This window comes from Lampris incognitus, chromosome 1 (assembly GCF_029633865.1).
Source record: "Lampris incognitus isolate fLamInc1 chromosome 1, fLamInc1.hap2, whole genome shotgun sequence".
Classification (NCBI taxonomy): domain Eukaryota; kingdom Metazoa; phylum Chordata; class Actinopteri; order Lampriformes; family Lampridae; genus Lampris; species Lampris incognitus.
Window position 1 is genome coordinate 43990254 of NC_079211.1, and position 13616 is coordinate 44003869.

The 13616-nt window shown below is 39.4% G+C and overlaps 1 protein-coding gene across 1 annotated transcript in view; it reads right to left on the reverse strand.

Annotated features, from left to right (window-relative positions):
- Positions 1-13616, reverse strand: part of LOC130119728 (F-BAR and double SH3 domains protein 1-like) — a 166861-nt gene that overhangs the window by 22650 nt on the left and 130595 nt on the right. The window contains exon 7 of the mRNA XM_056288337.1: positions 2892-2955. Coding sequence (XP_056144312.1) covers positions 2892-2955 — 64 coding nt within the window. The remainder of the gene's footprint in view (positions 1-2891; positions 2956-13616) is intronic.

The window sequence follows — 13616 nt, forward strand, 5'->3', positions numbered from 1 at the left end:
GTCACCTGTCTCTCCTTTCTGTCTTGTGGGTGAAGGTTTTTGCTCCAACCAAACAGTTACACACCTGATCCCACCAATCAACCCGTAGAGTCTTTGCTGAGGAACTCGATTAGGAGAAACAGGTGTGTAACTGCTTGGTTGGAACAAAGACCTGCACCCACACCGGCCTTTCTGGATAAGATTGTCCACACTTGCAGTAGACTCTTTGCTGAGGAACTTGATTAGGAGACCCGTGTGTGTAACTGCTTGGCTGGAACGAAAACCTTCAGCCACAAGGCAGAAAGGAAAGACTGGTGACAGCTGCTTAATATGGAAGAATTTTTCGGGACGTTAATTAATGTACACTGCAGAAAAGACACAGTGACATACAAATATTTCACTTTCTCCATACTTTTACATTTGTATTTTGGAAACATATCCAAACGAATCTGACACGATTTGGGGAATGTTAAAAGCAAAATTTAAACCATTGGAAGGAATTGAGCATTCAGTGTTCCTGTGTGGACTGCATGACTTACGGGTCCATTTTGTGGGTATTTATGGAATTTTTCCATGTCCACATTACAGCAGGTGAATAATACAAACCCATGATTACACAGGCTCCAGGAGGGGGTATATGTATATGAAAGAGCAGCAAGCTTGAAAAAGACTGAATTTCTCAAGTTTCCTCAGATATGTTCAAACTGGTTTCATTATAAACAGTCTTGATTTGTCAAACTGATATAAAGAGTCCTTGCTGCTGTTGGGCTTGATACTAGAACGACTGGGATTTTACTCCGACCTAAAACGACCATGGGCGGTCAAAATGACCACCGGTTTTTAAACTCTATATTCTGTCAAGATAAATACACAATTGCGATATTAATGCATTGCATATGTTAGTATATCTGTAAGAAAACGACTGACACCAAAATTAACATTTTAACAACTATAATACTATTTTTAAACAATTTAAACTTCAGAGAGACATGGTCGCACTTGAACCGTAAAATTGAAAAAGTGAAAATATTACCTGAAAAACAAAACGGAAAACACATATTGCTAATCTAAGAAACGTAACAAAGCCTATGAAATGTGAAATGTGTCAAAAAAAAGGAACTGATAATACTTATTGAAATAGTCTCAAACAACGACCGGAACTTAAAAAAACTACTAGAACGACCATGGGCAGTCAAAATGACCGCCCATGGTTTTTGAAACTCTATGTTCTGTTAAATAAATACCTAATTGAGATATGAATGCATTGCATGTGTTACTATGTCTGTCTGACAGGAAGAGAGATCCATAGTGTAGGGCTCTAACAACAAAAGCCCGATCACCCTTTGTGACAAACCAAGACCTGGAAATAAACAGCAGGGCTCCATCTGCGGATTTTAATGGTCGAGAGGGTGTATCTGGGGTGGGCTGCAGACTACCACATGCCTCCTTCAATACATGTGGAGTCGCCAGCCGCTTCTTTTCACCAGACAGTGAGGAGATTCTCCAGGGGGACATAGCACGTGGGAGGATCACGCTATTCTCCCCAGTTCCCCTTCCCCCCTGAACAGGTGCCCTGACCAACCAGAGGAGGTGCTAGTACAGTGACCAGGACACATACCCACATCCAGCTTCCAACCTGCAGACAAGCCAGTTGTGTCTGGCTGTGTCTGGTGATCCCCATGTTGGTAGGTAATGGAATAGACTGCTATGCTACCCAGACGACCTAGACATCCAGGATTTAATATCAGAGATTGTTGTGAGATTTGCTAGGGCACTAGGATCTGTGGGTTTTAGTGGCATGTATAACTGAGTGTCGTCAGCATAAAAATGGTAAAACACATTGTGATTTTGAATGACCTGGCCAAGGGGCAGCATGTATATAGAAAACAGAATGGGCTAAGAACTGACCCTTGAGGGATGCCGCAACTCAATTAACCCATCGAGGAACTAGTGTTACTCAGAACAACAGAAAAAGTTCTTTCGGTGAGGTAAGAGTGTAATAAACTAAAAGCTGATCCCTTGATGCCGACCAAAGTCTCTAAGCGATGTAAGAAGTTGCTGTAATCGACTGTGTTAAAGGCAACACTTAGTCTACAAGAACTAAAACTGAACAGTCACCTCTGTCTGCCGTCAGCAGTAGGTCATTAGTGACCTTAACTAGAGCTGTCTCAGTACTATGAGGTGCCCTAAAACCAGATGGGAAACTGTTAAAAATATGATTAGTGTTCGTAAAAGAAATCAAATTAAGATTAAAGTACTCTCTCCAGAGCCTTAGATAAAAAAGGCAACCTGGACATTGGTCTGTAGTTACTTAAGGATGGAGGATCTAAATTAGGTTTCTTCAAAAATGGGTGAACAATGGCATGCTTAAAACTGGAAAAGAACCAGAGGCCAGATAATTATCAAGAATTTGCAGAATAACAGGGCTAACAATCAAAAATACCTCCTTGGGCAGTTTAGTATGGATGATGTCTAAAATGCAGGAGGAAGAGTTCATATTGGAGATTGTACTCTCTAACACTGAAATTGTAATTGGTTGGGACTGGGAAAAAGAGGTAGAATTAACATGGAGAATGGGGTAGAATTAACAAGGGGTGATAGAGACATCCTCATTATGCAAGAGTTTGCTCAGACACGATGTAAAAAAAACATCTACCAAAGCCTTTGTAACTCAAAGTGAGGTCTTTTCTGCCATTTAGTGACCAAAATGCAAAAAGCATATTTTAATGGCAAGAGAAGTAGAACATCTGAGTACATCCAAGTTCAAGGATAAAATAAATGTTATGTTTAATGACCCTGGACCACAGGGTGAGTGACTGCTCTTCATTTACTCAGTTTTGGCCCATTGATATAATTCAACAGTGTTATTTGAGTGGTAACAAGTTACAATGTAGTCTAGTGTAATCCATTACCTTAGCACTCATTTTATGTAGTCCTGTTCTAAAGTGGAAGATTCCGTGGTCACTCTTCCTGGCTCTGGAAAAGTTAAGGCATAATCATGAAAGGATATATGAAAACATCGAAAATACTGTCAAATGTCATTTAAAATCTTCAACTGTTTATACTATTCAAACTCAATGAAATTACTGTTACGTCAAATATATTTAAATTTAAGAGAGACTAAAGTCAGAATAAAACTATAAAAAAGGTCTACAAAAAAAGTATGTAACATCTTTCGAGACCTTAAGGACACTTTATAGGGGCAAAGGGGAAAGAGGAAAAAAGACGGAGTCCAGGAATGACAATATAGGGATGCTAAAAAAATCTATATATATGCAGAACAAGAACATTCAAAACAGGTAGGCAGTTAAATGGGAAGTTGCAGCTACACAGGGTAAATTACAGAATGCCAGATAGGTTAGTTTTTAAAAGTGGACAATGTGGTACAATAGCTGTCCTCAGACAGTTGGTTACTATAAATAGGACAGATCTTAAATGAGTGGAGAAAGCAGGTGGGCATGTATGCAAGCATTAAAACGACTCTATAAGGCGGAACTAGGCTATTTAAAGTAACTAAAGGAACTAAAGTAAAATATTTTTGAACCACGCCTTCAAAGTGCTTCACAAATAGCAAAATCCTCTGTCTGTTTTAGGAGTTCATGGACTCCAAGAGTCCACAGGTTTTAACTGAAACCATCGAACAACCAAAGGGTTCTTGATTTGAGAGCCTAAGGAAGCTCATAGTGCTGTCTGGTCACAACAATTTGCTTATGTAATCAGCTAATGTAGTCATAAGTTTTGAATCACACAATGGGGTAATTGATTTAGTTTGACTCGTGTTTTGTATATTAATTAAAGCTCTACTGTAGTCTGCTCATATGAACTACCTGTGTCATTAGCCATCACAGAACTGGTCATTTATTTGGCATTACGCATTTTTTATTGTCTTTGGGATTATATCATTATGGGGTGCCGTTTTGGAAAAAATGATCAGTTGAGTATGTAATGGTTTGATTGGTATATATATATATATATATATATATATACACTACCGTTCAAAAGTTTGGGATCACCCAAACAATTTTGTGTTTTCCATGAAAAGTCACACTTATTCACCACCATATGTTGTGAAATGAATAGAAAATAGAGTCAAGACATTGACAAGGTTAGAAATAATGATTTGTATTTGAAATAAGATTTTTTTTACATCAAACTTTGCTTTCGTCAAAGAATCCTCCATTTGCAGCAATTACAGCATTGCAGACCTTTGGCATTCTAGCTGTTAATTTGTTGAGGTAATCTGGAGAAATTGCACCCCACGCTTCCAGAAGCAGCTCCCACAAGTTGGATTAGTTGGATGGGCACTTCTTTGAGCAGATTGAGTTTCTGGAGCATCACATTTGTGGGGTCAATTAAACGCTCAAAATGGCCAGAAAAAGAGAACTTTCATCTGAAACTCGACAGTCTATTCTTGTTCTTAGAAATGAAGGCTATTCCATGCGAGAAATTGCTAAGAAATTGAAGATTTCCTACACCGGTGTGTACTACTCCCTTCAGAGGACAGCACAAACAGGCTCTAACCAGAGTAGAAAAAGAAGTGGGAGGCCGCGTTGCACAACTGAGCAAGAAGATAAGTATATTAGAGTCTCTAGTTTGAGAAACAGACGCCTCACAGGTCCCCAACTGGCATCTTCATTAAATAGTACCTGTTAGAGCCTGTTTGTGCTGTCCTCTGAAGGGAGTAGTACACACCGGTGTAGGAAATCTTCAATTTCTTAGCAATTTCTCGCATGGAATAGCCTTCATTTCTAAGAACAAGAATAGACTGTCGAGTTTCAGATGAAAGTTCTCTTTTTCTGGCCATTTTGAGCGTTTGATTGACCCCACAAATGTGATGCTCCAGAAACTCAATCTGCTCAAAGAAGTGCCCATCCAACCAATCCAACTTGTGGGAGCTGCTTCTGGAAGCGTGGGGTGCAATTTCTCCAGATTACCTCAACAAATTAACAGCTAGAATGCCAAAGGTCTGCAATGCTGTAATTGCTGCAAATGGAGGATTCTTTGACGAAAGCAAAGTTTGATGTAAAAAAAATCTTATTTCAAATACAAATCATTATTTCTAACCTTGTCAATGTCTTGACTCTATTTTCTATTCATTTCACAACATATGGTGGTGAATAAGTGTGACTTTTCATGGAAAACATGAAATTGTTTGGGTGATCCCAAACTTTTGAACGGTAGTGTATATATATATATATATATATATATATATATATATATATATATATATATATATATATATATAGTGTTCGTTTTTTGGGGGGAAAACTTCAATGGTGTTGATGAGTGCTCAACTAATGAGGAGCGGAATATCAATATCACTATCAATATTGATATTCCATTATATATATATATATGTATGCATGTATGTATGTGTGTGTGTGTGTGTGTGTGTGTGTGTATATATATGTGTGTGTGTGTGTGTCTGTGTATGTGTGTATATACACTACCGTTCAAAAGTTTGGGATCACATTGAAATGTCCATATTTTTGAAGGAAAAGCACTGTACTTTTCAATGAAGATAACTTTAAACTAGTCTTAACTTTAAAGAAATACACTCTATACATTGCTAATGTGGTAAATGACTATTCTAGCTGCAAATGTCTGGTTTTTGGTGCAATATCTACATAGGTGTATAGAGGCCCATTTCAAGCAACTATCACTCCAGTGTTCTAATGGTACAATGTGTTTGCTCATTGGCTCGGAAGGCTAATTGATGATTAGAAAACCCTTGTGCAATCATGTTCACACATCTGAAAACAGTTTAGCTCGTTACAGAAGCTACAAAACTGACCTTCCTTTGAGCAGATTGAGTTTCTGGAGCATCACATTTGTGGGGTCAATTAAACGCTCAAAATGGCCAGAAAAAGAGAACTTTCATCTGAAACTCGACAGTCTATTCTTGTTCTTAGAAATGAAGGCTATTCCATGCGAGAAATTGCTAAGAAATTGAAGATTTCCTACACCGGTGTGTACTACTCCCTTCAGAGGACAGCACAAACAGGCTCTAACCAGAGTAGAAAAAGAAGTGGGAGGCTGCGTTGCACAACTGAGCAAGAAGATAAGTACATTAGAGTCTCTAGTTTCAGAAACAGACGCCTCACAGGTCCCCAACTGGCATCTTCATTAAATAGTACCCGCAAAACACCAGTGTCAACATCTACAGTGAAGAGGCGGCTGCGGGATTCTGGGCTTCAGGGCAGAGTGGCAAAGAAAAAGCCATATCTGAGACTGACCAATAAAAGAAAAAGATTAAGATGGGCAAAAGAACACAGACATTGGACAGAGGAAGACTGGAAAAAAGTGTTGTGGACGGATGAATCCAAGTTTGAGGTGTTTGGATCACAAAGAAGAACGTTTGTGAGACGCAGAACAAATGAAAAGATGCTGGAAGAATGCCTGACGCCATCTGTTAAGCATGGTGGAGGTAATGTGATGGTCTGGGGTTGCTTTGGTGCTGGTAAGGTGGGAGATTTGTACAGGGTAAAAGGGATTCTGAATAAGGAAGGCTATCACTCCATTTTGCAACGCCATGCCATACCCAGTGGACAGCGCTTGATTGGAGCCAATTTCATCCTACAACAGGACAATGACCCTAAACACACCTCCAAATTGTGCAAGAACTATTTAGAGCAGAAGCAGGCAGCTGGTATTCTATCGGTAATGGAGTGGCCAGCGCAGTCACCAGATCTGAACCCCATTGAGCTGTTGTGGGAGCAGCTTGACCGTATGGTACGCAAGAAGTGCCCATCCAACCAATCCAACTTGTGGGAGCTGCTTCTGGAAGCGTGGGGTGCAATTTCTCCAGATTACCTCAACAAATTAACAGCTAGAATGCCAAAGGTCTGCAATGCTGTAATTGCTGCAAATGGAGGATTCTTTGACGAAAGCAAAGTTTGATGTAAAAAAAAGCTTATTTCAAATACAAATCATTATTTCTAACCTTGTCAATGTCTTGACTCTATTTTCTATTCATTTCACAACATATGGTGGTGAATAAGTGTGACTTTTCATGGAAAACACAAAATTGTTTGGGTGATCCCAAACTTTTGAACGGTAGTGTATATGTATATATATATATTTCATTGTCACTTATATTGGTTTGACATGCTTATGTATCGGTTTGTCATTTACATTTGTATTGGTTTATCATTTACACATATATTTGTTTGTCATTTAGGGGCCTATTGGTTTAAGTGTGATATAGAATTTAATCTTAGGGTGCTGGCATCACAGAGGGAGAATCAGGGAACCCAGGCACACAGCACCACTGCTTTCAGCATCATTGTTATTCATGCTGGCACCAGTAATGCGGCAATCAGAGATCACAAAAGCTAGCCTAACCAGGGTGCTTTATTTGGCCAGAAAGATGTGTCGGCATTGATTGTCTTTGGTCCCTTACCCATAAGAGGTAATGGTGAGATGTACAGTACACTGTCTTTTGCTGTAATGAGCAGGGATTCGGTTTTGTTGATAACTGGTGTTCTTTGTGGGGACGCCCTTACCTGCTGAAAGCGGACAGCAGGTGCTACTTTTTTTATTCTGGCAATATGGAAAGCTGTCTATGTGTAGCATGACACTAGGGACTTATCATTCAGCAGGTTGCGGGTGATTAGGTTCCTGAAAATACCATCAGCCCTTTTGTTACTAATCTTGGTGGTCTGTCAGGTAGTCCTAAGCAGGCTGCTAGGAATCTTGAGGTAATATTCAATGCTAACCTCGGTTTTGATAATCAAATCAAACATGCTGTTCAGTCATGCTTTCTCCAGCTCGAGCTAATCTCCAGAATTAGGTCATTCTTATCAATTGCCGATCTGCAAAAAGTTGTACATGCTTTTATTTATTCTCAGATTGACTACATTAATACACTTTGTGCGGGTATCAGCGAAGGCTCACTCCACCGTCCGCAGCTGGTACAAACACCGCTGTTCGGCTCATTACCGGGACAAAGAGCATGACCAGAGAGAGATGACTTGTGCTTGCCTCTCTACACTGGCTCCCTGTTATATTTCGAATTGATTTTAAAAATGTATTGCTTACTTTTAAGGCTTTAAATTGTCTTGTATTGTCCTTGTTCTTGTTTCTTATTTATTGACCTGGTTTAATGCCCCCTCAACCATTAAAATCAGCAGATGGAGCCCTGATGGTTATTCCCAGGTCTTGGTTTGTTACAAATGGTGATCAGGCTTTTGTTGTTAGAGCCCCCACACTATGGACCTCTCTTCCTGTCGAACTAAGACTAACCAAGCCGCTTGCTTATTTTAAATCTTGTCTGACAACTTTTCTTTTTATGAAAGCTTTGACAAATGTTTGATATTTGTTTTTACTTATTCATACTGTTTTTATTTTTACTCTTACTTATTTGGTCTTACTCTTATTTTTGCCTTGTCTGGTTTAATTTCTTTGTAAAACAATTTGTAACATTGTCTTAGAAACACTTTGTAACATTGTTTTAGAAAAGTGCTACATAAATAAAGTTATTATTATTATTACTATTTCTTTCACATTTCCTGTTTTACATCCTGTAGAGCCGGGTCCAAACTATGGACCTGAGGCACTATAGGGCAGATGTCACTTGATTGACAGTACTCATCGTAATATGTGGGCTGTTACGAGTAAGGCGATCTTCTGGACTGCACAGATGTTGATGTTTCCTGGGATATGGTTGGTGAACTTTTCCATTCCCTTCTTCATGAGTCCTAGAGCTCTGATGACCACTGGTGTTGTTTCGGTCTTCATTCCCCACATCCTGTTGATTTCAGTCTCCAGGTCTTTGTACTTGGTCAGCTTCTCTGACTTTCACTGAGGTGTTTTTTTTCGGATGGTATTGTCATGTCGATGAGCATGCACCTCTTTTGCTTCCTGTCTTTGATAACGATGTCGAGCTTGTTGGCTTTTATCTCTCTGTCAGTGTGGATGGGCATGTCCCAGAGGATGGGGGCATGATTGTTGTCACTGACCGTTTTTGGCTGATGTTCGTACCACTTCTCAGTCGTCTTGATCTTGTACCTCCTGCAGATCTTGCAGTGCAGGTATGCTGCTGCCTTGTTGTGCCTGTACATGTACTCGGTCTTATTATTATTATTATTATTATTATTATCATTGTAGGTCCCAGGGAAGGCCAGATGTCTTTAAAAAGTTTCGCTGGTAAAGGGTGTAGACCGCCCACACCCAGTTTGAACTTCTGCCCTCTAGCAAACACTACAGAGCAATGGGCACCAAAACCACCAGACAAAAGAACAGCCCCCCCCCCCCCACACACACACACACACACACAGGCCATCTCTCTCAGGAACACTTTTTTTTTAAGCAATATATTTATTGAATTTTGTTTGCAAATTACATCAAAACAAGTAATAGCACAGTGCAGCAAACATTTTCACCCTACCCCCCCCCATAACCCTGTCCCTATAACAAGTAATACAATTCAAAGCAGGGTTAAAGAAGATAATAAAGATAAAAATTCAATTAATAAAAATAATAAAATAAAATAATAATAACAATAATTTATTTCACAGACTGATTAGAGGGTGTGGTTTTTTTTCCAGTTGCTTTTACGCATATAAACAGTCAGATAGAGTTGTTCTACTCCCCCAGAGCTTGTTCTTGATGAAGCAAGTTACCAACATTAGTATTACGTCTTAGGAAGTACAGAAACAATCCCCAGATTTTATCAAAAACACTTTGTTTACGTCTAACAATATACATTATCTTTTCCATTGACATGTTTGAAGCCATTTCTTTAACCCACATACCAATTCTTGGTCCATCAACACTTTTCCAATTAAGCGCAATTACACGTTTTGCTTGTAATATACACATATCTATAAATCTGAACTCATTGCTATGTAAATGTGGGGTGGTAGGATATAAACCAAGAATAAAAGGCTTTGGACTCAATGGTAATTTCTTTGACAAAATTTGATCAATCATATCAACAACATCTTGCCAGAAGGTTTTCACTTCCACACATTCCCATATACAGTGAAACAGCGTCCCCCTTGCCTCACTACACTTAATACAGGTATCAGGAATATTGTCATTAAACTTGTGCAATTTAATAGGAGTTATATATGTACGCATCAGCCATTTATACTGTAGAAGCTTTAGGTTGCTGCTAACTGTCTGTCTCTGGGCCTCTTTACATGCCTCACTCCATTCTTCTAAAGATATTTCCTCCTCTATATCTCCCTCCGATAATCTCAGTTTTGTCTCTGATGATTCATCAGATCCAGATACAAATAAGTCATACATAGTTGAAATTAAACCTTTATCATAACAGTGTTTTGTGACTGCAACTTCTAATATAGAAATGGTAGGGATGTCTAATGAATGGCTTTGACAGGATGATATAAAACTCCTTAGCTGAAGATATTTACGGTCTGCTGAATACAAATACAGGTGCAATGGTAAGCCTGGTTTAACAGAGCAGGCTTCCAGATCAATCCAAGCTGGGGGACTTCCAGATGAGAAGTAAAACATAATCGACCTTAATTGTGCTGCTCAGTAATACCATTGGATATTTGGACATTTCAGGCCTCCTCGATCATATGGTAGATAAAGTAAAGATAGACGTAATCTAGGACGTTTATTTTGCCAAATAAAGTTGGTAAACAGTTTCTTGATTTTCGTGAACAAAGATGAAGGAGGGGGTAGGGGGATATTCTGGAAAAAATAAAGAAATTTGGGAAGTATATTCATCTTTAGGATATTAATCCTGCCGATCATTGAAATAGGTAAGGATGTCCAACGCTCTATCGAAGCAATACTAGCGTCCAGGATGGGCTCATAATTTGACTGAGCAATCTTATTCACCTCAGGGACAATTTTTATTCCCAGATATGTAAATGTGTCTGTTGGGTTGAAGGTAGAAGCATAAACAAGACCATTCTTCCTCTCTGTTTCATTCAGTAACATTATAGATGATTTGGAGTAATTAACTTTATAACCAGATATTTTCCCAAATGATTCAATAAGGCTTAGGAGCGCTGGGATAGATTTATGCAGATTTTTAAGCATTAATATCACATCATCGGCGAAGAGTGCTACCCTGTGCTCCAGATGTCCCTCTCGAATTCCATAAATATCGCTGTGTGTCCTCACCGCTATAGCAAATGGTTCTATCGCTAGGATAAAAAGTAAAGGCGATAAAGGGCTCCCTTGAGGGCAACTTCTACAAATGTTAAAAGGTTTAGAAACCTTACTATTCGTCAAAACTTCTGCAGTAAGCCCTGTACAAAGCAATTTTACCCATTTGATAAATGTATCCCCAAGGCCAAATCGTGTTAACACCTCAAACAGATAAGGCCATTCAACACGGTCGAAGGCCTTCTCTGCATCAAGTGAAAGTAAGGCCGTGTCAGGCGCCTCCCTCTGACTGTATAAAATATTGAGCACTCGTCTAACGTTATGAAAACCCTGTCTCCCTTGAATGAATCCGTTCTGGTCTTCTCCCACTACTCTAGGTAGAAGATCCTCCAATCTTCTTGCAAGAATTTTACAGAGTATTTTTGTATCAGAATTTAGGAGACTAATTGGACGCATATTTTCACATTTTGTATTTGGTTTCCCCGGTTTTGGGAGTAAAGTGATTAGGGCGCCCCTCATAGATGTAGGGAGAAGACCATTCTCAAAGGATTCCTGAAACATCTCCAAGAGGGGTGGTATTAATTTGGTTTGAAATTTTTTATAAATGTCTATAGGGATGCCATCTGGACCCGCTGATTTTCCAGCCTGCATACACCCAATTGCTTCTGCAATTTCCAATGCAGTTACATCTTGATCTAATACTCTACTTTCCTCTTCCGAAATTTTAGGAATATTAAGATTGTCTAGGAATTGTGTTTGCGTGTCCAGATTAGGAGAGCACTCAGAGCTGTATAATTTCCCGTAGAAGTCTCTAAAGGCTTCATTAATCTCTGTCGGGTCCACTATAGTTCTACCACTTGGGACTTCAATACAATTAATAGACCTTTCTGTTTGTTGTTGTTTAATGCGCCATGCTAGAAGTTTTCCGGGCTTTTCCTCCTGATCATAGTAGGACTGTTTGAGTCTCATTAAATCAGCAGCCGCTTTATTAGCTGCCAGTTCATTGTACTGTGCTCTAAGCAGTAGCAGTCTTGTATGAACATCTGTAGGTATATTTCTATTATTATATATTTCTGTTTCCAGTTTTTTAATTTCCTCATCTAATGTCTTCATTTCAAGTCGTGTAGCCTTTTTCTTGGAACTAGTGAAGGAAATGATTTGGCCCCTGATAAAGGCTTTGAAAGCCTCCCACCTTGTGCTAGCAGAAGTCTGGGACTTGTTACATTCAAAATACAGGTCAATCTGCTTATCTAAGAAATCTATGAATGTAGGATCCGCAAGCCACCCGGGTTGAAAACGCCATCTCGGGGGGTCGCACACTAAGTTATTATCTTCATAGGTCAAGGATACTGCAGCGTGGTCAGACAGAACTATACTACTATAATGACATTCATCTATTTTGGAGACAAGTAGCGCTGAAACCAAAAAGTAGTCTATGCGTGAGTGAGTTCTATGAGTACCGGAATAGCAGGAATATTCTACTGCGTTCGGTTTACCATGCCTCCAAACATCAAACAGATTCAATTCCTTCATAAAATGGTGTATCGTCTTTCTGGACTTACTGTGGGTATCATCTAAACCAGTTGACCTGTCTTTTGAAGGATCTAACGTACAGTTAAAGTCACCAGCTATTATGTATTTCCCAGGATGATTTGAAGCAGTCAAAAACAGACTATTATAGAATTTAGAGTCATCTTCATTGGGGCCGTAAACATTTATCAAAGTTAAGGTTTCAGATAATAACCTACCCTGGACTACAATATACCTCCCTGCAGGGTCCTTAACTACATGCTGTACCCGTAATGGAACCGATTTATGAATTAGTATCATAACCCCTCTACCATGAGTGGTGTAAGGAGCAGACAACACTTGACCCTGCCATCGTCTTGCTATTTTGGGAACGTCCTCATCCACCATGTGTGTTTCTTGTAAAAAAACGATTTTTGATTTCAAGGATTTTATCCTGCTCATTACCTGCTTCACTTTTGTGAGTTTGATCAAACCCCTACAATTCCACGAAGTAAATTTTACCTTGCAACTCTCTGACATTGATTCCGGTATGTTATATTAGGAACCGTAGTGAAGAAGTACTTTGACAAACCACACCCACTGATGAAAGAATAAATAATAAAATGAAACCACAAAAACCCACCCTCAACCCCATACGAACCTGAAGTCCAGGAACTCTGGACATCCCCTCCCATCCCACATTTAACTACCGCTAAAACGAGTTTCTCTAACTTTTCTTTTCTTCTCGCTCTAGCTCGCTATCTTACTTTTTCTAAATACTAATCACACATAACATCATTAATGAACTGTTCAACACCAACAACATGTAGGCATATATAAAATTAACCATCCGAACACATACACAAACCTGGAACCCGTGCATGCAGACTGGAAGACGAGGAGAGGGAAAAGTCTGTAGCCTGGTCACAAGAGTCCGCGATGCATTGGGCCTTCCGTCCTCCGACAGGCGCATAAACCGATGATGACTCTGTCCCTTAGGCCTAGGCCTACTTGGATGTGCCCATGTCATTTCAGCTGGT